This window comes from Monodelphis domestica, chromosome 5, assembly GCF_027887165.1.
Source record: "Monodelphis domestica isolate mMonDom1 chromosome 5, mMonDom1.pri, whole genome shotgun sequence".
NCBI classification, from domain to species: Eukaryota; Metazoa; Chordata; class Mammalia; order Didelphimorphia; family Didelphidae; genus Monodelphis; species Monodelphis domestica.
This window is the reverse complement of record NC_077231.1, coordinates 202,754,562-202,778,066: the sequence shown is the minus strand read 5'-3', so window position 1 is coordinate 202,778,066 and position 23,505 is coordinate 202,754,562. Positions and strand designations below refer to the sequence as shown.

At 39.2% G+C, this 23,505-nt stretch overlaps 1 protein-coding gene across 1 annotated transcript; it reads left to right on the top strand.

The window, feature by feature from the left end:
• The first annotated feature begins 3,199 nt into the window (after positions 1-3,199).
• On the top strand, positions 3,200-23,446 carry TSGA13 (testis specific 13). The gene is made up of 6 exons (XM_001373042.4): positions 3,200-4,104; positions 12,843-12,907; positions 16,421-16,627; positions 20,215-20,348; positions 21,047-21,159; positions 23,052-23,446. Exons 1-6 carry the CDS (start codon positions 3,471-3,473, stop codon positions 23,219-23,221), a joined length of 1,323 nt encoding a protein of 440 aa, XP_001373079.3. The 5' UTR covers positions 3,200-3,470; the 3' UTR covers positions 23,222-23,446.
• The last annotated feature ends 59 nt before the right edge of the window (positions 23,447-23,505 follow it).

Sequence of the window (23,505 nt, the reverse complement as noted above, 5' to 3'; positions counted from 1 at the left end):
AGTGTAAATAGACTAAAAAAGTAAGAAAGACCCTGGTTGTGAAAATCTTTGAATGCCAAACAAGTGACTTTATATTTGATTTGGGAGGTAATAAGAAACCACTGGAATTTACTGGATAGAAGGGTAACATGGTGAGAGGTATGTTTTAGGAAAAGCACTTTGGCAGTTATATGAAGGATGGATTGCAATAGAGAGAGAAATGAAAATGTTATAAAAAGATTAGACTGGGTGAAGAAAAAAATTCAGGACCTACAGGCATCTTTCAGGAAGTTAGGAAGGCAGGACTTGAGTTCAGAAAAAAGATGAGGGATGAATATGTAGTCATCCACATTGGGATGTCATTGGGAGTCATTGGGAGTCATCCACATAGAGCTGACAATTGAACCTCTGAGAACTAATGAGATTAACAAGAGAAAAGGTGCAGAGAAAAGAGAAGGTCCCAGGCAGAGTCCTGGGATATAGCCTCATGGGACACAGATGAAGATACAGCAAAGGAGACTAAGGAGGAATCAGACAAGTAGGAGGAAAACCAAGAGATAGGAATCATGAAAGGAGAGAATTTATAAGAAGAGCAGACAGTCTACAGTATCAGAAGTCACAGAGAGGTCACAAAGGATGAGATTTGGGAAAAAAAAGCCAAAATTATTCATAATCTTGGAGAGAGAATTTCAGTCCAATGGTGAAACCAATGGGAAACCAAACTGCAAAGGAGTGAGAAGTGAGAGGAAGGTAAGGAAGTGGAGACAATGAAAATGGATGCCTTTTTCCCAGGAGTTTGGCTATGAAAAAGATGAGAGATAGAGTATGATAGAATCAAGTGCTGTGGGGTTATTAGGGTATGATCATAGACAGCAGAGAAGACAGGGCTTAAAGGAGACTGAAGATTAGAGACAGGAAGATTGAAAGGGGCAGAAGAACCTCAGAGGAAGAATCCATTTGGTTCTGTCTTAATGACAGAGTTTGGGAAGGATAGTAACATCATCACAGTCCATGATCAGTCCATCAATGAGTGACGTGTAAGTGCTTACCATGTACCAGGCACTATACTAAGCAATAAGGAAACAGAAAGGGAAGGGATAACTCCTGACCTCAAGGAGCTCCCAGTCTAATGGGGGAGGCAACATACAAACAAGCTACATACAAGCTAAATAAGAATAATCTTCAGGAAACATTAGAATCAAGGAGATTGGGAAAGGTTTCCTGTAGAAGGTGGAATTTTAGCTGGGGCTTGAAGGAAGCCAGAGAAGTCAAGAGGTAGAGATGAGAAGGGAGAGCATTTCATGCATAAGGAACAGTGAAGATGCCCTGAGCAGAGAGATGGAGTGTCTTGTTCAAAGTATAACAAGAAGGCCAGTGTCACAGAGTACATGACAATGGGAGGGAAGGGCATAAAGTATAGGAGGACTAGAAAGGAAGGGAGTGAGATGCTAATTTATAGATGATCTTGGAGGTGACAGGAAGCCCCAGGAGTTTACTGAGTTGGTGGTGATGTTGTCAGACCTGTACTTAAGGAAAAAATTAATTCCCTAAAAGTATTTTCAGTATCAATGGTCCATGGTGACCACAGTGAACTTGGGAGTCATGTGACCTGATTGAAACTAGAAATCTACCAGTAACTTGCTATGTGACTCTGGACATATCATTTACCATCTCTAGTCCTCAATTTCCTCATCTATGAAATGGGAGGTTCAGATTTTAGAGTCAATACAATCCCTTCTAGCTCTGATTTTTATGAAATTTCTTTAAATCTTTGGATGCCAAACAAGATTGGTTCAGTCAGTCATCAAGCATTTATTAAGAACTTACTATGTTCCAGACACTATGCCAAGCCATGGGGCTAGAAAGAAAGGCAAAAGACCTTAAAGTCTAATGGGGAAAACAACCTGAAAACAGCCAAGTCTCAAGAAAAGATTAATAGTGTCAACTGCAAATAATCAATGGAAGGAAGTCACTAGTAATAGGGGAATTAAGAAAAATAGGGGAGAAATGTGGGATAAAGTGATGGTAGTAACCCAGACACCCCAGAAACTGATGAATATCCCTTACAATTATTCTTCACTATGCCAATGTTTCTAACTTTCAGAAGTTTATTCCTCTTATGCCCCACCTTCCCCATCAACCTATTTATCATGTGTCCCAAGAACTACAGTTTCACTGGCTAAAATTTACATTTTTCCAACTTTATGGAGAGCTGATCCTGATATAGCCCCTGAAGGGCAGTAAGATTTTTTTATTCTAAAGTTTTATTTTGAATCCCCTCCAAAATTAATATTTCCATATACAAAGTAGAAACAAAAAATAGGATTCTGTCTAAAACTATACATCTCACCTAGGTACAACTTACCTTAAGTATATAGCAAAGTCAACATATTACTTTCAAAGCTATTTTACTTAATTAAGGATGGTATTGCCCAAGATGGCATGCTATCTGGAATCCCAAGAATAGATCAAAATGTCATGGAAATATACTCAGCCTCTGATTCAGCAAGTCCTGGATAAATGAGTTCATGAAACACCAAAAATAAAAACAAAAATGATTGCTTTTTACCTGCTCCTTAAAATGACTCCCAGGAGCTCTAAAAAGTTTTATTTTCTTTTTTTTTTATTTGGAAATTTTTATTTAATTAATTAATTTAGAACATTTCTCCGTAGTTACAAGATTTATGTTCTTTCTCTCCCCTCTCTCCAGTTCCCTCCCATAGCCAACACATAATTCTACTGTAAAAAGTTATCTTTTCAGTCATCATTCTCATGAATCTGAATAAAGTTGTAGGCCCCCAGAGGTTCAAAGATGAAGGGCTTCCTAATGTAGCTGCTGCAAACAGGATAGGGATAAGAGCGAAGAGAAACTGGTCCTTCATTCTTAGCTTCCCCATGGCGAGGTGGAGGGATGGATGGATAAATTCATATTTTTCCCCCTTCAGGAATCCAAGAAGTGATTCCTTCTTAGACCTGGTCACAGGAAAAAAAAATCTGATATGAGAAAGTAGAAGTGCCTGAGACTGATTCAATCACAATCAGAGAGGAGGAGGCTCCCATCCATACCTTGCTGAAACTCAAACTTCGTCGTACTATATTGTCAGCAAAGAAGGCATTGTGTACTTTGCTTCTAGAATGGTTGCTTGGAATTCTGTTTCCTCCTACAATTCTGTTTACAGACAGAATAGAATCTTACTAATCTTGTATTCCAAGGTATTTCCATGTCAGATTAGACCAGAGACTCAGTCCCTAGGGCTATTGAAAATAGAGAGAATCAACCAGTATCTTGGATGAATTACCCCATTTCCCCCAAATTGGACCCACAAGGATTTAGTTTCTTAGGCTTGTTTGCAAGGATTGTGGACTGGTCAAACTGGCCTTGTACCAGGGAGAAGCTTGGATTGCTGCCAGGCAGGGTCCAGGGTACTGACTGAGCTGTCCCTTGTTTGGGGAGAAAGGAGAAGAGTAGCAGAGAGGTCCCAGACATACAGATGGAGGCCAAAAAAGATCAGCAAGAAGACCAGAGCTCAAAGCGAAGCAGCAAGTCAAAAGAAAAAAAAGTAGATGTGTTGGTCAATGACAGTGACCAAATCACACTCAAAACCAAAATGGTTCCTGCAGAGAAGAGTGGTGAAAAACTCCCAGTAAAGAAGGAGAGCAAAAAAATGAAGAAAAAAAAGACTGAGAATCGGAAGAAAAGGAAAAAACAAAACATCCTTTTCCCAGCTGAAACACAGGCTGATTTGGAGAGCATCCTAGAGGTCCCAACAAAAATGGGGGGCAAAGCTGCTTGGAGAAAAGCTAATATCAAGATGAAGTGGATGGGCGGGTTCGTAAGACATAAGAGAGAGGAAACAAAGGAGGATGACATAGAAGAAGAGCCAGTGGTACAAAGACCTTGCAAGGGCAGAATCTGCTGGCGAAGAGCCAATCTAAAAATGCAGTGGATGACTATGACCAGAGCCCGGAAAACATTGGAATCGAAAGGCAAAATATCCATTCCCAAGCCCCCGAGCAAACCTCCCATAGAAGGCAAAGTTAGTTGGCGAAAAGCCAATGTCAAGATCCGGGGAGCCTTGGCCTGGAAAAGGAGAGAATCAAAAAGTGACGAGGGAGAATTTAGAGGTAAGAGACAGTTTTTAGTATGTGGGGTCATTGAGGAATGAGGACTAGGGCCCAGATTGACACAAGAACTTTGGGAAATCATTCAATTCACTTAATCTCCCCAAACCTCAGTTTTTTCCTCTTTAAAAATTAGGTTAATGCTGGCCTCAAACACGTCATAATTGTGTGACCCTGATTAATTTATTTAACCCCAGTTGCTTAGCCCTTACTGCTCTTTTGCTTTGAAACCCATACTCAGTATCGATTTTCAGACAGAAGGTAAGGTTTTTTTAAATTAAATTAAATTAGGTTGGTGATATCTATAGTACCTGTCTCACTATTATAACTATAAAACAGAAGCAATGGAAGGCAAAATCAGTTTAGAGAAAGCCTGACAAGATTATCAAACTAAGCAAAGTCATATATAGGGCATTGAAGGATGAAAGCAAACAGGAAAAATAGAAGACTTGGAAAAACATATTTAAGAATATCTTATTTTCACAATAGCAATTCTTCTGTCTTAGAATGGATCTTAGGACAGTTTAAAAAAATTCCTAGAGAGATATAATAGAATCACCCTGTTTACAACCCTCTGATTGGAAACAGGGGATGATGTATAAATTTGGGGAAATTTTGCTTGCCAAATGTGTTTTTCCCGGTTATGGAAAAGCGCCAGTGGAGGGTGCAGGCTGAAAAAGGATGCCCTCTGGACCACAAGCTAAATGGCAGGTAGGTGGTGCCATGGAGTTGGGGAGACACATCTTCATGATTCCAATCTGGCCGCAGACACTTACTAGCTGGGTGACCCTGGGTAAGTCACTTAAACCTGTTGGCCTGAGTTTACTCATCTGTAAAGTGAGCTGAGAGAGGAAACAGAAAACCACTCTGGTATCTTTGCCAAGAAAACTCCAAATGGGGCCACAAAGAGTCGGACAAGAGTGAAAATTACTATCTTACCCTACAAGAAAGTAAGAAATGAAGGGGATAAGAGAACAGGGGCAAGGGGTTGATAGAAAAGAGAAAATTGGGGGATGTTGTCATTAGAAGTGAAATAGGGGGAAATGGGTTGGAGAGTAATACACAGTAATTAATAATAAATTATTGATTTTATTAATAATTTTATTTTTATAATTAATTATAGTTATATATTTATTTTATATATTTATGCATTTGTATTATATAAAAATAATAAAACATAATAAAATAAATAATAAAAATTTTAAAAAATTAAAAATGGAGCAAAAAAAATTATAAAAAGTCTCTCTAATAAAGACCTCACTTCTCAAATATATAGAGAAATTAGAAAATAGAATGTATAAGAATACAAGTCATTCCCCAACTGATAGATGGTCAAAGGTCAAAGGATCTGAACAAGCAGTTCTTAGACAAAATAATTAAAGCTCCCTATAACCATGCCAAAAAATGCTCTAAATAACTATTAACTAGAGAAATGCAAATTAAAATAACTCGGAGGTACAGCTCCATGTGTATCAGATTGGCTATTATGACAAAAGGAAAATGACAAAACTTGGAAGGGATGTGGGAAAATTGAGACACTAATGCACTGTTGTGGGAGTTATGAACTAATTCAACCATTCTGGAGAGCAATTTGAACCTATGCCCAAAGGAATATGGACCCATATCTGAATACTCTTTGATCCAGCAATACTATTACTAGATTTTTATCCCAAAGAAAGAAACAAACAAACAAAAAAGGAAAGGACCTACATGTACAAAAATATTTCAATAGTTCTTTTGTAGGGGGCAAATAATGTGAAGGTTACCCATCAGTCAGAGAATGGCTAAGTTTTAGTATATGATTGTAATGGAATACTATTGTGGCATAAATGACAAACTCAGAAAAATCTTGAAAGACTTAAACTGAAGCAGAGTGAAATAAGCAGAACGAGGATAATACTGTACACAGTGATAGGAATGCTGGTCAATGAATAATTGTGAATAACTTTGCTATTCTCAGCAATACAATGATCCAAAGCAATCCCAAAGGACTCATGATAAAAAAAAAATGCCATCTGCTTCCCAAGAAAGAATTGATGGAGTCTGAATCCAGACCAAAGCAAATTTTTTTCCCTTTATTAAATTTTTTTCTTCAAGTTTCCTTCCATAAATTGATTAATATGAAAAATTTTACATACATGATTTCATATGTAAAATCTATAGGAGATTGCTTACCATCTGTGGGGGTGGGATGGATGGGAGCAAGGAAATTCAAGACTCAAAAATCTCTTTAAAATGGTGGAGATTGTTTTTACATGTAATTGGGGAAAACAAAATAAATTTTTTTAAAAGACTGAAAATGACTAAATAACATGGGTTATAAGATCCTCCAGATGCTCCTGTTTGTGGATTAAAAGTAGAAGAGAAAAAGCAATTATTAAGGACCTATTATGTATAAGGCGTTGTGCTAAGTGCTTTGCAAATATTGTCTCTTTTGATCCTTACAATAATAATGAGAGGTATATGCTCCATTTACAGTCGAGGAAACTGAGGCAAACAGAGATGAAGTGGCTTGCTCAAAGACACATAACTAATAAGTTGTCTGAGGTCAGATTTTAATTCAGGTTTTCCTGACACTCAACTATTAGGCTATTTAACTGCCTCATTGAGCTGTTGGCCTCAAGTGCTGAAATACTATGAGAGCCCCTTGGAAGAGACTTTTAGCCTGACACAGGAAAGACAAACTAGATGAAAGATGGATATTGCCCAGATTATGACATGGATAAACAACCTCTAATATCTAATAATAATAGTTAATATTTATATAGTTCTTATGACATACAAGACATTGTGCTAAGTAAGTTCCTTACAGTTATCTCTTTTGATCCTCATAGCTACCCCTGGGAGGGGGGTGCTATTATTATCCTCACTTTACAGATGAGGAAACTGAGGCAAACAGGGTTAAGTAACTTGCCCAGGATCATACAACTAGGTATTTGAGGTCAGATTTGAATTTAAGTCTTCCTGACTCCAGGTCCTGAGCACCCCATAGATGCCATAAACTTATAAAGTTTGTCCAACATATATATATAGTTGTTCAGTTGTTTCAACCATGTCCCACTCTTTGTGACCCCATTTGGAGTTTTCTTGGCAAAGATATTCAAGTGGTTTGCCATTTTCTTCTCTGGCTCTTTTTATAGATAAGGAAACTGAGACCAGCAGAATTAAGTGACTTGCCCAGGGTCACCCAGCTAGAAAGTGTTTGAGGCCAGATTTGGACTCAGAAAGTCCTACGAGTCTTTCTTTCTGAAGGCCTGGTATTCTATCCACTGCACCACCTAGCTGCCCTATGCATATTGTACCCAAAATTAAACTAGAGGAAAGCAGAGTGGATTGCCTTTAAATTGCAAAGCTCCTATAATGACCCCCAAACTCCTCCCAGAAATAAAGGCCCATCACTTTAAAACCAGGGTTCTGTAAACGTTCTTGAACAGATGCAAGAAAGTCATCTTCAAAGAACTAAAAATGAATTTCACAGAGAGCATTAGGGAAACACATGATGAGCATAAACAAGGTGCAACATATATAATTAATGAGGAACTTTGAAAAACAGGAATTGACTATTTCCCTCTCACTAGGGAAATCTAGGATAGAAAGAGATGGGCTAATCATGTGGTGAGGATGAGGAAGGAAACCATTGGTTTCATTGTGATGTCAGGTGCTCATGAACTAAATACCCCTGGTAGACATATGGGAGATGTGGATGACAGTTGTACAAGATGAGCAAAAATGGATAATTTGTAGGCACACTTTTAAACTTCCTAAATCTTAAAACACTTGATAAATATTTGTTATTATTCAGTGACAAATCATAGTCAAGAAGTCAAGTAAGAGGCGATAGGTTTAATTTGTAACATTCAGTGATTGATTGCATGGGAACATTGACATTATAAACCTGCCAATGTGCTGGCTGGCTTCATTCTCCAAACTCATCCAAAATCCTGTCCTACTAGAGTCTTGACATCTCTATGGGTTGCAGAGCCATCATCCCCAATGCTGCCTTCAGATGGTCTTTCTAAGCCCTGCAGTCTAGCGGATGATGTGGATGGAAAGTTTTTGCCAATTCTGGGGCATGAGAGTTAGCTCCCAAGTCATCTCTGGTCTACACCCTTTCCACCAAGAACTAGGAGTGATCCCAATAGTAAAAAGGAATTAAGGTTTTCCTTCATTGGAAATTCTTCCAGCCCTTTGATCAGTACCAGAAGTGATTATGAGTTCAGCAGATATAAAGCTGTGTCAATTATACCCAGTAGAGCAAAGAGCAGTGAAATTTGGAATGTACGTAGACAAATGGAACTGTCATCTGCAGGCCATTGGTCTTACTATTTGTATGAGAAGGGATCCTATATCCCTTGACCAGCCACTTTCTTTGAAGGTCTGTGAGTGTGAAAGGTCTGTGTGCGCTGGTAAATCTGGTACCATATTTACAAGGACTCCCTGGGATTCTAAGCTTTTATGTTTAAGTCTTAGAGGTCTACTTGGCTGAGTGTAAAATCTCATCAGTTGGCCTGACCTGCTTCTAGCTCTTGTAGGTAGCTCCCCATGCCACTCCCAGCTGCACCACTGGTACTGAGGTTCAGAATGAGAATAAGAAAAAGATTAAAACCATAGTTTAACAACAAAAAAAAAGAGGTATACTGTGGAGATATGGATCAGAAAGTCATCCTGAATTCTGTTAAGGTCAGACTCGTTGTTCTGTTGGTAGGAGGTGTGAGAGTGGAAGTGTTCTAGTGTCCAACTGGTCCTTTCTATCAAATTAGGAATAATAGACAGTAGAGAGATGAACTCTAACCTGGTCACTATTGAACAAGGTGGACCAAAAACCATGCCACAATTTGGGGATGGGGAGACCTCAATCTGGTGTGAAATAGGATGGGAAGCCACACTAGTGGAGAATTTCTTGAGTAAATCATAGCTACTCTAGAGAAGCCAGTGGATGAAATTAAGGATATTTTTGTGAAGGTTGTCCACCACTACCAATATAGAGACTAAGAAAGCTCTATGATATTAGTCCATTGTTATCCCTGCTCAGGATCACTGAGGTGATTTCACTATGCAGTCATTTACTTGGGCTCATGCTCCATGAATACATTGCCATGGACATTGCCAGGTTGAGATGAGGCTACCAAGGGAAAGATGGATCAACCAGGTAGCAAGGATAGGGCTACCAGTCTTGTCTTGATATTTTTATTCTCATACACTGAGCTTCCCCAAAGGGCAATTATACCCTTGATCATAGATAAATCATCTCATTGGCTACTATCCCTCTCCATTTTAAGGGACAGGGGTGCCTCTTCTGCTTAGATGAGAACATCTGAGTCTGAGAGCAGGGATCCCATGTCTAGTGCTGAACTAACTTGAGATGTAGTCTGGATTGCTTGCTCGCCAGGTTTTGAACATACTATTACATGCATAGGTATGGGGTGGGGTGGAAAATATCTCAGCTTCTGTTAAATGATGTCTACTCAGTAATTGGGGTAGCCCAGAATATATACTAAGGAGAAATTAAACTAGAAAAAGTGAGTCCTTTATCTATTGCTAGTTGAGTTTTCCAGACTCTTTGAGATGCCTCAGATTTTTGTGATCACATGTTCTTTTCCCAAAATTGTATGTAGCAGGGTCTAGCCCCCAAAATGGGAGATTCAAACTCCTTTCAATCCAAAAGAAAAAAAAATTATTTGAAGAAGAGGTTTAAGGTGGCAAAATAGCCCAATAGCTGGTAGATTAGCCTATAGGCTAATCAGATAGCCTCAGGATTGATGGATTAGTTCAGGAGCTAGTAGAATAGCCTCTTTGGAACTGATGGAAAAACAGCTCCATAGCCCTGAACTGATAGATTAGCCCAATGATGGTGAACCTTTTAGAGATTGAGGGCCAGCCTTAGACAGGGGAGGGAGGAACTGCTCTCAGGGCTTCTGGGCAGAAGGGCAGGTTATGTGAAAAAAATGTCATCAGGCATGGAGGAGAGGGGGAAGGGAGCAGGTCTACCTGAGTCCCTCTGCCTTTCTAGAAATAAACTCTAAAAGTAGAGGGAGGGGTAGGGCTGCATATAAGCCCAGAGGGTACTCTGAGTGCCATAGGTTTGCCTTCACTGGATTAGCCTCTAAACTAGTAGAGTAGTAGCTCCATAGTCCTGGGCTGGTGGAGTAGCAGCTTTTGGGGTGATGGAGTTGTCCAAATGGAAAAACCTAATAGGTAATGGAGTGGCTGTCCCAGGTGTGGAGTTGCAACCCTATCTGTGGAGTAGCAACCTGAGGTATGGATCGGGGTTTGCATATTTATTAGGGTCTGGGGGCTCATTATCTCCCATTCCAGGGAATTCTCCACCTTTCCTGACAACCCTGGGAAATGGGCACAGTCAAATTCAGGTGGAGGTGTGTTTGGGGGTTTGACACATACATCATAGGGAACAAGGAGCATGCACAGGTTTGGGGAATTCTTCTGGAATACCAGAGCCCTTAGTGCACAATCCCCATGTTCCCCCTATTGTCCACCTTGTCATCATTTGTTAATGTGAGAGAGGTCTCGCTACCCTTCTACAATGAGAATATGAGTAATTAATAAAACAGATTAGGCACAAAGCTGGTAACCCATATAGATCATTATAGAATCCAGTAGAGGTGATTGATGAACTAATCAACACATTTTGAGAGCTGAGCCCGCGGTCTCCCAAAGTGGAGAGTCCTTCTGACTAGGTGGAGTGGTCAGGCAAATAAGAGATGAGAGATGACTGAGTGCTCAAACCTGTGCTTAGGTGTTACTCAGTGTTCTGCCATTATACAGGGTTTGTTTATTATATAGCTTCAGTAAGTACATCCTTTTCTGGCACACAATCATTTTTCAACATACATGTTTCCATAGAACCTAACAACAGATACAAAGCCTAAGGAGATAGTCAACAAAACATTGTTTCTAAGTGAAGGGTCAGAGGGTAGAATCAACATGACCCAGATATAGGTTGGGGAATTCAGAGCCCAGATTTGCCAGAAGTTTTTATGCCTAAAAAAGAGGGTCCTATCAAAGTGGATATATAAGAATCCTTAGGTTTAATTTTGTAAGTGGAATCTTCTAGTAATATTCTGGGGGGACAGAGTGAGACATCTGCATTAACACTGCAAGCATGTTGTTCTCATCTATTTTTCCTGGGGCTAAGTAAGAACAATAATCATAGCAATTCCAATAATAAAGAGATGTTAATAAGGAAAGTCACTTATGAGGATTTCAGTAGGTGTTTCCAGCCTTCCTGGAGGCTGCTTTGCAGTCCCCGGTTTCCACATGTGACCGTGTCAAACAGCGTGGTCTTTGATTGCTCCTGGTAAATACAGATTCTGCAATTCATGTTTGACTAATGCTGAAACTATAGATGTTCAGTTGATGTTTAACTTGTGCTAACTGGTGAGAATTATAAGATTTCAGAATATGAGGGTCCTGTTCCTGTTACTACCCCTCACTGCCTCCTGCAAGCCCCCATCAAAATGGAATAGTTTTTACTGGATACAAATAATTTCCATGAATAATAAAGAGAAGAGAGCTGAAGTACCTCATAGTAGGGATCATATTAGGAGAAGAAAGTCCTTCAGTAAAAATGGAGATAACAGCTATATAACACCTTCCTTACAGGAATGATCATTAAATGAATGAACATAAGTAGACTGCTTTGCAAACCCAAAGGTGCTACATAAGTGCTAGCTATTCTTGCTGAGCAGCAGGGTGACTCAAAGGATCAAGCACCAGATTGGAGTCAGGATGATTCATCTTTAGTGAGTTCAAGTCTGACCTCAGACACTTACTAGCTGTGTGACCCTGGGTAAATCACTTATTCCTGATTGCTTTACATCTTTCTTTCTATATCTATAAGATGACCTGGAGAAGGAAATGGCAAGGCACTCCATTTTCTTTGTCAAGAAAACCCCAAATGGGATCACGAAGAGTTGGACGTGACTGAAGAAACTGAACAAAATCATTTCTTCTTCATGTTAGGCCAAAGGCATTTTATGCATAATGGGCTTTTATGGATCTGGATATGTGAGCACCAGGTTACAGAGATAAGGAAGAGATGGGTGAACTCTTGTAGATCATCCTCTAGGAATTTCTGGAACATTTCTTTTTATTAGTTCTAATCAAGTAATAGATGCAACTTGAAAGAATGAGAATAACTGGAATCAAATCAACCAACCAAGGACTCCCACGTTCAGCAGAGGAGTAGGATCTCTACCTCACTGGCATTTATCACTGAAGATGGACTAATTCTGGAGTGTTCATATACTCTCTAGTTATAGGAAGGTGGCTTGGTATGAGACCTTGCATCTACCTTACCTACATCTCTATTAGCAGAAGGTAGAATGCCTCCCTTTTCCAGGAAGTTACTTGGTAATATCAGATCTAACACCCACTTTCCAAAATTACTATAAACCTGGAAAATTGGATGATATCTAGAGTAAAATTCCTTCCCACCCTTGTCTAACTTTGGACCCGGGTCCTATTGTTAGGAAGTCTTTAGTTCTTGACAATTGGTGCTAGAGAATGCTTACCCTGGATATTAATTCCCCTGGAATGGAAATGGAACTGTGGTGGTACACCTGAGGTGTGGAAAGATTTTGCCCATCTGTCTGGTCCCATATCTGGGGCTTGGGAAGTGGAGAAAAGAGTTACCTGTAATGGCAGCTGGCCCTTTGTGGTTGGCTATGTACCATAGCCTGTGTACAAATCACTAATTCTTGCTTTTGCTCTCTTTATTCCAGGTGACCTAGGAACATCAAAATTTGTCTTAAAAAACCTTCCATACTATACAGTTCACCCAGATTTGGTAGGTGGGAAAACTTCTTGACACTTTACTTTCTCTCCTTGAGGAGCCAAGTAGTGGTTTAATAGTTAAGATGTTGAGCCTGGCCCTTCTTAATACTGCTTCTGAGCTACTTAGTCCGTTTTTTCATTATTTTTATATGCATGACTTCTTTCTCTTTAAAAAATAAAATAAAATAAAACCATTTTCAAAATCCAAGCTAACAATTAAGTGACACTACAGCCTTTCATTCAGAAATACTTTATATGCAAGCGGGAGAGTTTTTTTTTTTATATTTTACATCTTTTTCATTCCATTAATGTTGAAAATTCTTCTGATAATGGATGACAGCATCCCAAAGACCAGCTTCAGAGGAATACAGAAACACTTCCCAACAAGTCTCTTCCTCCCCTTTTTCTCTATGGATAAGATTATTTCCAGCTCAAGAGTCATAATATTTTGGAAAGGGCATTGGATCTTTGAAATCAGAGGATCTGGTTTCAAATCTCAGCTTAGCTATTCTTAATGTGGCTTTGGGAAATGGTTGGGCTAAACTGTCTCCAAGATTCTCTCTTTAAAATTTATGATCCAAAACATGGCTGTTCTACAATACCTCCATGCCACAACTCTTTTATTTTTGCTGAATGTCAAATGTAATTTTGAATTATATTTTTCACTTCTCTAACTCTCTGAGCCTCAGTTTCCTCATCTTCAAAATGAGAGTTTCAAGCTGGATGATAATAAAAAAAAAATCCCCTCAACTTTAAATTGTAGGTGCTATCCTTTTGGTGTGGCCATCAGTTTCTGCCCTGCTGTAAGTTGAGTGGTAATTACAGAAGGAAAGGGAGGCATTCATGTCGGCTCATGTTTAAAAAAAAGTTGGCATTCACATGGAATTAATTCATCCAAAATTTATTGTATCTCACTGACATTGCTATGTTAATAGCGGACCAGACAAATATGGCAGAACTTCTCTCTGTTTCTACAAATATCCCACACATATTTCAGGCTGCTAGTTACCCTTTTTTTCCAAACTAAAGCCTTTTCAGATCATGGGCTGTAGGGTTCTAAGAGACCTTAGAGGTCAACTAATTCAACTTCCTCACTTTTGCAGGGAAGTTGTCTGACCTTGAGCACTCTACACTATATTTGCCCAAGGTCAGATGAATAGTACACCTCAGAAGTGGGATTTGATTCCAAGCCCTTTGACTCCACAGCCACAGTTCTTTCCCTTCTACTATTTGTACTGATTTCACCAGGATCAAAATATGGGGGAAGGGGGTGAGCAGAGAGAAGAGTGGGTCTTACAGCATCATTTGCTCTGGCTTAGAGATGCCTCTTATAGATGAACCTGTCAAGTGATTAAGGATCCTGGGTACCCATCCCTTCTTCTGCCTTATCATAGTGAAAAGGTTTGCCTGGAAGTTTTTACTCCAGGAAACCTGAAGGGACAGTCTGAACCACCAAATGCAAGATGGTTCAGAACATATTGGAGACTTAAAACTGCTCATTAAACAAAAGCCATGATGCACTTTCTTGTTAGAACTCATTTCCCTAAAGCTTGGCACAGACTCATTAATACCACATAAGTGATAGAGCCCCAGGGATTGCTGTTGTTTTATCAGAGACCCTTTTGAGACTCCCAAATAGGGAAGCTATTTGGAAACAGGATGTGATTAAAGGGATGAGATTTCCAGAAGTCTTTTAATTTTCCAATAATAAAAATCTTTCTGGTACCACAAATACAATGAGAAATTAAATTGAGTGGATTTTTTTCTATCTTGCAATGTGATATTAATGGAAATAATGACTCGAAGTCTGCCTCTGTTCTTTGGATAATTTCTTTCAAAAAAGCTTCTATGCCTCACCTTTATTACTGTTTCAGAGATAAGTATTCTGTTTACTCCCACATTGGAAACATAGCTGTTGTTAGCAAAAGTATAAAGAAAAATGGAAGATATAGAAAATGGAGAAGGGAGAGACTGAGGAAATCAACTGGACAGTTTAGGATGAAGGACAACAGAATGAGAGCTACATTTAGTGTCAGAACACCAGGGTTTGAATTGGGGATCTTGCTACTTATTACCTGTGGGACTTGTGTGGGCACAAGTCATTTAACTTCTCTGTGATTGTTTCCTCACCCCAAAAATGAAGGGATTGAGCTAAATAGTTTCTGAGGTTCTCTCCTTCTTCAAATGCGTGATTCTAAATAGATCTGTCCTATAATACTTCTGTTCCAAAATTTCTCTCTTATATTTGCTAAATGCTACATGTAGTTTTTTAAGTTGAATTTTATTTTTTCATTTATATGTAGAAACAATTTTTGATCATTTTTTCTAAGATTTGCAATTCAGATTCTCTCGTTCTTCTCCCATCCCCAAAGTGCTAAATAGTCTAAGTTATATAAGTGCTTTTGTGCAATATATATTTCCATATTTCTCATGCCCTGCCTAAAGAAAACACATATCTCATATACATATAAATCTCATGAAAGAAAGTTAAGGATGCTGTGCTTTGATCTACTCTCAGATTCCAACAGTTCCTTCTCTGGCTATGGATAGCATTTTTTTTTTATCATGAGTCCCTTGGGGTTATCTTGGAATCTTGTTTGCTGATAATAGTTTAGTCCTTTACAGTTAATTATTGTACAATATTTCTGTATACACTGTATACACTATTCTGATGATGTCTAGAGTGTTCTGAATCATCCTGTCCATCATTTCTTTCTTGCCCTTTCCAAAATATTATGACTCTACTCTTGAGCTGGAAATAATCTTATCCATAGAGAAAAAGGGGAGGAAGAGACTTGTTGGGAAGTGTTTCTGTATTCCTCTGAAGCTGGTCTTTGGGATGCTGTCATCCATTATCAGAAGAATTATCAATCATCAATTATCAATTATCAATTTCTTGGAGTTTTCCATTGCAACCATATACCAACAGCTTGTTCAGCCATTTCCAAATTTATGGACACCCCCTCAGTTTCCCATTCTTTGTCACTACAAAGAAAGCTGCTAAAAATATTTTTTGTACAAATAAGTCTTTTCTCCTATCTCTGATCCCTTTGGAATATAGATCCATTAGTGGTATTGTTGGGTCAAAGGGTATGCATAGTTCCAAATCTACATGCACTTTGGCAATATTCTTTATTTTTGACTGTGGAAAGAAATAGATGAATGAGAAAGAAAAGAAAATTCTCCTTCTGGGCAGTCAGTTCTTTCTGTTCCTCCTTTCCTAGAACTCCTTAATCTCCTAGTTTGTTTGGCATTATATGCTCGAAGAGTTGGAGCATGGAGAGTCCTTAGAAAGGATCTATTTCAACCTCGTTTTATAATTGAGGAAATTGTCCAGAGCTGAAATGTCTTGCACAGTCCCAAGGGTTTAAAATCCAGCATTCGTTCTATTCTAGCTTCATTCTAGTAAGCTATAGAACACATCTCCTCCTGACTTCCATAGGGCACAGCTCTCTCCCCCCAAAGATCCAAGAAACCTTGTTCTACTTCTAAGTGCTTCCTTTGGAATACCTTTCCCTTTCCACAGCTCCAATACTACGTACCTTTGAAGGTCAAAGCTTGGGACAAGATATTTGCTGAAGACCAAAGAATCAAAAGATTTATGACCTACGTCACCGAGTATGACCAGAATAAGACTTTACTGATTATGACCAACAACCCGCCGCCTGGCCCCGTCAATTGGCAAGGAAAAGACAAGCCGCCCTGCTACTTTTCCAAGGAACTGCTAGCCAAGGTAAGTCTGTTTGGGGAGTTTCCTGGTCTCTTTTATGAAAAAGTACATTACTGGGCAGAGACATTAGCTTGTGTGAAAATTAAATTATTAGACTGCAATTGTCTTTTTTACAACAATCGTACTTTATTTTAACATTCGTTTTTTAAAATTTTGAGTTCCAAATTCTCTCCCTCCCTCCTGCTCCTCCCCTATCCATCGACAAGGCAAGTAATATATCTAGAATATATGTGAAGTTGTGCAAAACATATGTCCATATTAGCTAGGTGGGAGGAAAAAGTAAAGAAATATAAACTAGAAAAGTATGCTTCTGTCTGCACTTCATTAGCCATTAGCCCTCTCTCTAGAAGGGAATGATAGTTTTCATCATTGTTAGATTTCAGTTTTCAACAATCATTCTCAGGCCTCTTCCCCAAAGCTGAGCTGAGGAAAAGGATTCTTCAGAGCCAGAGCCTCAATCATATGCACTCTCCTAATCCAGGGAGAGGAGGGGCTCCAAAAAGAACAAGCCCAGATCCTTTGGAAATCCTTCATTTGCAATTCATTAGGACAAGAAGGCCCCTTCTGAAATGTTTGGGATCCCACATTTTTTTTTAAACCTTTACCTTAGGTCTTAGAATCAATACTCTATATTGGTTCCAAGGCAGAAGAGAGGTAAGGGCTAGACAATGGGAGTTAAGTGACTTGCCCAGGGTCACACAGCTAGAAAGTGTCTGAGGCTAGATTTGAACCCAGGATCTCTTGACTCTAGGTTTAGCTCTTAATCCACTAGCTGTCTCCAGAGTTCCACAATTTAAATAGACATGTGGTAGAAAACTGAGGTTAAAAAACTTTTAATAGAGGTTAAACTGCTCTTTAATAGGAGCAGTAAATGGAAGTGTTATAGGGAAAGGAATGGAGGACCAAAGTTATTTATGAAGCTCGGGAAAGGAAATTCTAAGCTCCTTCTCTTACTTGTAGAGGTATTCTTAAACTGTCAAGTTGAGGCTCCTTTGCAGAGACCCTTTTTAAATTATTCTGTCTTCCCAAGTCTCTGGACTGACTTCATTCTCTCAAAGACATGATATTTGTCTCAGAATCACTAAGACCCTCAGCATTTTTTTCTGAGGATGAGAGATAACTAGTAAGACTTATCACCTGAAGTTTCCTTCAGAGCCCACCAAAGGGAGGCAGAGTCAGAATGCTAACTGGACCAATATCTGAGCGATCAATCAATAACTATTTAGTAAGCACAGATTATGTACGAGGCACTGTGCTAAGTGCTTGGGGTATAACTTCTATACTAATGAGTTTTTCTCTTTTTTTTTTTAGGTGAAAATAACCACCTGAGTACTGTTATTCTCAAAAACAGATGGCCTTGCCAGCTATACTCACCTCAGAGAATCTGTGGGAGCCTTAGTCTGTGTGATTCAATAAGGCTTTGGGCATTGGGCAGCAGAAACAGATAGGTCTGTGGTCTTTGAAAGATCACAATGATCCAAAGAAGCAAACGTCCTAATTTTCAAAAAGAGGGAAGTCTGAGAATTAAAGATCAGTGTATTTTGTTTGACTCTAATTCCCAGGAAAATTCTAGAGTGTATTATTAAAGGGATTTCAGGAACATTTGGAAAAAGAGTTGGTAATCTCAAAGGGCCAGCATGATTTCATCAAGAACAGACTAACAGGTTAGGCTCATTTTTTTTTTTAGCATAGTTACTAGACAGGTAAATCAGGTGAACGAGCTAAATGTAAACTAAATATAATTTTCCTAGATTTTCTAAAATATTTAACAAAATTCCTCACATTGTTCTAATGGAGAAGATGGAGAGATGTGTGCTCAATGAGCTAACTGGATTTGGAACTGCTTAAATAACCTGACCTAAAAAGTTTTTGTAAATGAGGCAAGGTTACCTGAAAAGGAGATTTCTAGAGGATTGCTGTAGGATCTGTGCTTGCTCCTGTACCATTAAAAAAATTGCATCCGTGACTTGAAAAGGCATGCTTATTAAATTTACAGATGACACAAAGCTAGGGAGGATAGCTAATATATTGTATGGCAGAATCAGCTTCAAAAAATATTTTTGACAGATTTAGAACATCGGATTGAATTAAATAAGATTAAATTTGTTAGGGAGAGGTGTTATATCTTACCCTTAGATTCAAAATCTCAGTATCACAAGATACTAGACAGTTTATCTGAAAAAGATAAAGGAATAGGGAATTCTGGTTTTTAAATTTTCTTATTTTATTCCAGTAACAAATCTACACATAAGTTTTCCAAGGTTTACATGATTCTTGTTGTCTCCCTCCTCTCTTCCATAGTTGACAAGCAATTCCACTGGGTATTATATGTGTTATCACTTAAAACCCTTTTCCATATTGTTCATTTTTATAAAAGAGTTATCTTTAAAAACACATTTCTACTCCAACAATTCTTTCTCTAGATGTGGATAACATTCTTTTCATAAGTCCTTCTGAAATGTCCTGGATCATTGTATTGTTAAGTAGCAAAGTCTATTACGTTTGATTGTCCCCTAATGCTCCAGTTACTGTGTATAGTGTTCTCCTGCTTCTGCTTATTTCAAAGAGTTGGGAATTCTTAACATGGTCCATTTGCTATTTAAAAATACATTCTGGTTACCTTTCAATATAATTAGCATCTTTTGTAATCCTAGTCATTTTATCTTGTTCATTTCAAAACATGATTCTGAAAGGAAGTCTACAAACTTTACCAGAATGTCAAAGGGGTCTGTGACCCCTCCAAAAAAGGTGAAGACCACTTGTTCTGGATTGCGAGTTTGTGAGTTATTATGAAATGTGACTTAAGTTGTTATGAAAGTAAAAGGATTTTAGACCACATGAGTGTCCAGAGCTAAGGAGATAAAAGTCCTGTTGTAGTTTGGCCTAATCAAACTATTTCAGGATTATTGTGGTCATTTCTGGGAACCACATTTTAAGACGGGCATTGATAAGCTGTAAAGCATCTAGAAGAAAATAACATGGATTGTGAAAGGTTTAGGTCTTACCCTGTGAGGACTGGTTGAGGGAAGTAAGGGTGTTTAGTCTGGAAAAAACTTGCTAGGAGCTGCCATGATTATTATGAGTCACCAAGTATTCAAAGGATTGTCACATAAAAGAGGAATTGGGTTTGTTTGTTTTTTTTCCCCTTGGTCTCAGAGAGTAGAACTAGGAGAAATGAATGGAAATTGTAGAGGCAGATTTAGGCTTGATTTAAGGAAAAGCTTCCTGGCAATTTGAGCAAAGCAAATGTAAAATGGGTTGCCTCTAGAAGTAGATAGTTGGTTTCTCCTTTACTAAAAGTCTTCAAGTAAAGGCTGGTTAACCATTGATTGGTTATAATCTAGAGGGGGTTCTTGTTCAAGTATGGATTAGACTTGATGGATTTGAATGTCCCTTCCAACTCTGAAGTTCTCCGAGTCTGAGGTTTTGCCAGCCTTTCCAGGATCAGCTCTACTTTGGTTGAACCCTGAAATCACATCTCTTTGGGTGCTACTTTCTGTCAACTCCTTTGTGTGGAACTGGAACTTGATCCAGGTATAAGACCACAACCTTAAAAGTCCAAGTTCTCTTCTTCTGTGTTATCATTTCAGCCAGAGGAGGAACAGAAAACCACAGCTCTTCTTCCCCTGAAGCCTCGGAAGAAGAAAATAAAGTTTGAACACAAGACTCCTTTTCCAGTAGTAATATTGAAGGATTCCAAACCTAAGCGGGAGCAGTGGTACAGGTGAAGCCCCAGCCCCTTCTCTTAGTCAACTTCCTTCCTACCTTTCTCAACCCTTTTAGACTTCTTTGTGCATAATGCATGAGTATCTTGTTTGGGGATTCTGGAATCACTACCCCACAGGAAATTGAAGAGTGCTGGGCCTGGAGTCAGGAAGACCTGAGTTCAGGTCCAGCCTCAGACACTTAATAGCTTTGTGACCCTGGACAAATCATTTCACTTCTGTTGTTGGCCTCAGTTTCCTCAAATGTAAATAGGGATAATAGTACCTACCTCCCAGGGTTGGTGTGAGGATTTAATAAGATTTATAAAGCACTTAGCATAGTGCTTAGCATTAATTAATTAATGTTTTTCTTCGTTCCTTCCCCTGCTTCCTTCTCTTCTCCCCCCCCTCCCCTTGTTTCCCTCTTTTCTCCCTCTCTATATTTTCTCCTTTCTTCCTACTTTTCTTTATGTGCTCATAAGTCTTGTATGGCTAGTTCCTGGATGCATCATAGAGGTCCTAGTTACAGCTATTATCACATCCTTATCTCACTCCTTTTATTCAGAACACCCTTTAAGAGTCCATGAATCTCTTTTTTCTGAACCCATAATTCACCTAAACTTCTTCCTCCTCTAAAACCCACACAATAGAACTGACTTAGTAATGGGCAAATCCCTTCTGTCATGAACCCTGAATCACTAACTGAATTTTCTCTAAGGTTTGCCACCCAAAATGATTTCAAGCCTGAAGCCAAATTTTCAAAGCTCCATATCCTAAGGAAACAACAGCAAATGTATCCTGAACTAACCTTTGCTCCAGATTTTAGGTCAGGTAAGAAAGGAAAATGGTAAACTTCCCCTCTCATTACTATTGCTTCCTGGGTTGGGATATGAATAAACATTAGTAACTCATTCAGAGAACTGGTAAAGAGAGTTTAGTGAATGTCCAAAGTGAACCTGCCTTTTCCTTGTTTCATATACCTTGGAGATCAAAACAGCTGAGGATATAGTTCAAAGCCCAGCTAAATGGTTTTGAACAAATTAGTGAACTTCAGTTTACTCACTTGTAAAATGAGGTAGTTGGACTAGATGGCCTCTGAGAGTCCTTGTAACATATGAAGTTAATAAGGACTTGGAGTCAGAAAGTCTTTGGTTCAAATCCTAGCTCAGACATTTACTAGTTGTATGACCCTGGCCAAGTGAGTTAATTTTTTCTGTGCTTTAGTTTCCAAATTATAAAATGAAAAGGTTGGACTCCATGAATTATAAGGTCCTTTCCACACTAGCACAAAAGCTTGGCGCATAGTAGGTACTTAATGTATATTGAACTGAAAATTAATCTCTTACTATGTGCCAAGTACTATATTAGAGGGAAGGAGTCACTATATTTCCAAATCATGAGGTTCACTTCTCCCTGCCTATCTTTTCCATAATTAGTCAGTCAATATCAGTGTGCCTTCAGATTCCAATGGCAAACTACATAAATCTTGGAGATTTTCTTCTTTGCTAACTAAAGAACAGTGACTTAGTCACAACAATCAGTGTCTGTCATATAGAACTGGAGATTCTGTTTGGCCTCCAGGAGCTGAATTTGGGTTGAAGTTATAGAAATCAGATTTAGGTGTGATCTAAGGAAAATTTTCCCTACAATTAAAACTGTCCAAAAATGGAATGGGAGCTTTCCCCTTATTGTGTCTTTGACATCTAGCCAGTTTTTGAGCATGTTATACATAGGGTTCTTTTTCAGGTAGTAGGACTAGATGGCCATGTGTTATGTAGTAAGAATCAAGGCAGCGGAGCAAAGCATCGGAGCAAAACTTCCGTTGCACACAGAAGTAAATCCTTTCTTATTTTTAAGATTCTGTGGTTCTGAGTGGAGAGGTATAGAAAGGGGCAAGAAGGTTATTCCAAGAGGGTCCAAAGCTTGGCTATCCCATTTCTAGAACACTCTCCTTATCTCTGCAATTAGTCCTCCTTTATCTTAGGGTATATCTTTTATATACTTAGTTGTAGGTCATCTCTTGTATTAGAGAGAGAGAGAGAGAGAGCTCCTTGAGATCAGGGACTGATTTTTGTCTTTTTATTATTATTTTTTTACTCCCAGTCCACCAGTGCTGGATGCAGGGGCCACGCAAATGCAGAGTTCCTGTCACATAGTTGAGTGCCAGTATTTTTTTTTTTAACTAAGGGCAGAGTAGTAGAGTGTACATAGAAACAGAAAGAGGATAAAAGTGGCCTTAATGCATGCTGACACTGATCCTGGAATGAATAGGTGGGAAAAGTGAGCCTCATGATTTTGGAATCCCTCTAATGTAGTACCTGGCACATTGTAAGAGATTGTCAATTTAATAAACATTAAGTACCTACTATGTGTCAAGCTTTGTGCTAAGTATTGAGGATACAAAAAAGCAAAAGACAGTCCCTGCCCTCAAGGAGCTTACAATCTAATAAGATAAAGTAATATGCAATAAATACACTATATACTGGACAAATAGTAAATAGTAAACAGGGGGGAAAAGACACTTAGAATTAAGAGGGGTTGGGGAAGGCTTCCAGTAGGAGGTGGAATTTGAGTTGGAAGACAGGGTTAATAAATGCTGGTTGACTGACTGAAGGTAGCCTGGTTTCCAGGAGGTGCAGAGATCTCCAGTTGGGTTGAGTCCTTAGGTTTTATCCATCCCGGAGAAGCACCTTCTAACGGCTTCCTCTGCTTGGTTGCCACAGGACGGGGCCAGGAGAGACAAAGGAAGACCTTCATCTCTTGGGAGCCGCTGACCCTCTCTTCGCTCCTAGAAGTGAAGCCCACCCTGACCCTGCCCTTGCCAGGAAAGAAGCCCTTCCGCTTCGGGAGGGCCCAGCAATGGTTCATAAATACGTCCTCGGCTGCTCATTGAGTCACACTTGGCCCCCCAGGGAGCTCTCCCGCTACCATGCCATGGTCCTGAAATGTGGCCGGCTGGACCCTGGCCCTCCTGATGACTCCGAGGGCCAGCCCGACGCCCGGGAGACCTACAAAGATAATTATGTCTGTCATACAGGAATTCTGCCGGGCCAGGCCTCCGGCTCTGGAATGGGGAACTTGACCCCCTTTTTTGCGATATATATATACATATATGTGAGTACGCGCGTGTTGAGTATATATGTGTGCATGGGAGAAAGGAGTGTTAGCACACACGAG